Here is a 1,941-nt window from a genome sequence, read left to right as displayed (position 1 = left end):
CTCTCTCTCTCTCTCTCTCTCTCTCTCTCTCTCTCTCTCTCTCTCTCTCTCTCTGTCTCTGTCATTTAATTTCTCCCCGTCAGAAGCTGACTTCTCCGAAGGAGAGCCACGAATATCAGCCTACTTGCGTAAAAAAAAAGAAAAAAAGAAAAGAAAGAAAGAAAGAAAGAAAGAAAGAAAATTTGTATGTCGCCGCTTTGAGAGTTGAAAGATACGCGAGGAGAGTTAAAAATCTTGAAAAAATCATGATGCGAAATTCGACAAATCTTTTCAAACGGAAAAAAAAAAGATAGAAATAGAATAAAAGGCCGAAAGATAAAGGTGGGAAAAAAAAAAAGAACGTGTAGGAAAATAAATCGATCGATTGATCAAGTTTATATCGTTGTATATCAAGTTTGAAAGGATACGATCACACGTAATCGCTTGTTTAGCTCGATCATCAATCTATATAATAATTGCTCGCTGTTCGCGTTCTATTCGCAAAAAAAAAAAAAAAAAAAAAAAAAATAAATACGATAATGTGAATGTGTAACGCACGGTTATATAGGTAACTACAGCTGCCTGAAGGTGGATCTGATTTTTACACGAGATCGTGCCTTCTACTTCACAACAGTCTTCATCCCGGGTATTATTTTGGTGACCAGCTCGTTCATTACCTTCTGGCTTGAGTGGAATGCGGTACCGGCGCGAGTAATGATCGGTAAGCGTTTTTTTTCACTCGTTATTTCGCTCCTTCAAATTTTAAAGATTATAACTTCATAGAGGAGAGAAGGAAAAAAGAAAAAAAAATGCATTTGCTGTTTGCCGAAGAAAATTTTCATCATCCCATTTCCGCCAAGTTTAGTTCCGCAAGTGAAAAAGGGCGTCGATGTAAGAAATCGCTCTCCGTAGTTTCTTCCAAGATAGCACAACCCGCGTTAAAGTCGAGACAGACTACTCTGAACTGTAGCCGAACACTACACTTCACTCGCAGATTAGATGGATACCATACAAAATTTCTACTTTAATCTCCACTTTCCCAAGCCACGAAAGAAAAACGTTCTTCCTTCTAAGCAACAGCAAATGTAACAATAATTTTTCAGAAAAAGAGAAAACCTTCTCTGAAAATCGATATATATTATATTATATGTACAGAAAAAGAGAAACATATATATATATATGTTTCTCTGAAAATCGATATATATTATATTATATGTACAGAAAAAGAGAAACATAATATATATATATATGTATGTATATATATATATATATATACACACATATTATATTATTAATTTTGTAAGGATAGAGAAAGAGGAAAGGAGAAGAGATAAAAACGATTATTGTTTGCAGGTGTGACGACGATGCTCAACTTCTTCACGACATCGAACGGTTTCCGCTCTACGCTGCCCGTCGTGTCAAATTTAACTGCCATGAACGTNGTCTTTGTCTCTTTTTCCACCTTCTTCTTGTTCTAATTATAATACGATTTGATCGAGCGACGCTTCATTGCCTTCGAGTCTCAAAGAATCTTCGCTTCCTCGATTCTTATTATATTTTATCGTCTTTTTTATGCGTTATATACTCCTGTATACTATTTGTTGTTTTCTCACATCCTTCGATCACGATTGTTCGTTTTCTCTCTACCGCCCTTCCTCCCTCTCTTTTTTTTTCTCTCTTATCTTTAATCGTCCATTATTCGTTCGTTCCATTACTCGTTTTGGCTCACGATTCTTGTTTCTTTTTTTCCATCGCATCTTGTTTTTTTATCGCATCTTGTCTTGCCCCTTTTATCTTTATTTTCACTCGTTATCTCTCTCCCTCCCTCTTCTATTCTTCAGTTATTATCGCGCGTTCTCTTTCAATAGACCTCACATTTTTTTTCTTCTTCCTTCTTCTTCTTCTTTTTTTTTTCTTTATATTATATATATCTCGTTACAACTAATCGCAACTATTCGATTC

At 35.4% G+C, this 1,941-nt stretch overlaps 1 protein-coding gene across 1 annotated transcript in view; it reads left to right on the top strand.

Annotated features, from left to right (window-relative positions):
* The window catches only part of LOC102671513 (glycine receptor subunit alpha-4), a 69,940-nt gene that overhangs the window by 57,400 nt on the left and 10,599 nt on the right, over window positions 1-1,941 (top strand). Inside the window, exons 11-12 of the mRNA XM_031511421.1 lie at window positions 548-700; window positions 1,333-1,450. Coding sequence (XP_031367281.1) covers window positions 548-700; window positions 1,333-1,450 — 271 coding nt within the window. The remainder of the gene's footprint in view (window positions 1-547; window positions 701-1,332; window positions 1,451-1,941) is intronic.

This window comes from Apis dorsata, unplaced genomic scaffold (genome assembly GCF_000469605.1).
Source record: "Apis dorsata unplaced genomic scaffold, Apis dorsata 1.3 scaffold_29, whole genome shotgun sequence".
NCBI classification, from domain to species: Eukaryota; Metazoa; Arthropoda; class Insecta; order Hymenoptera; family Apidae; genus Apis; species Apis dorsata.
The sequence above is the reverse complement of the archived record's forward strand: the minus strand, read 5'-3'. Positions and strand labels throughout refer to the sequence as shown.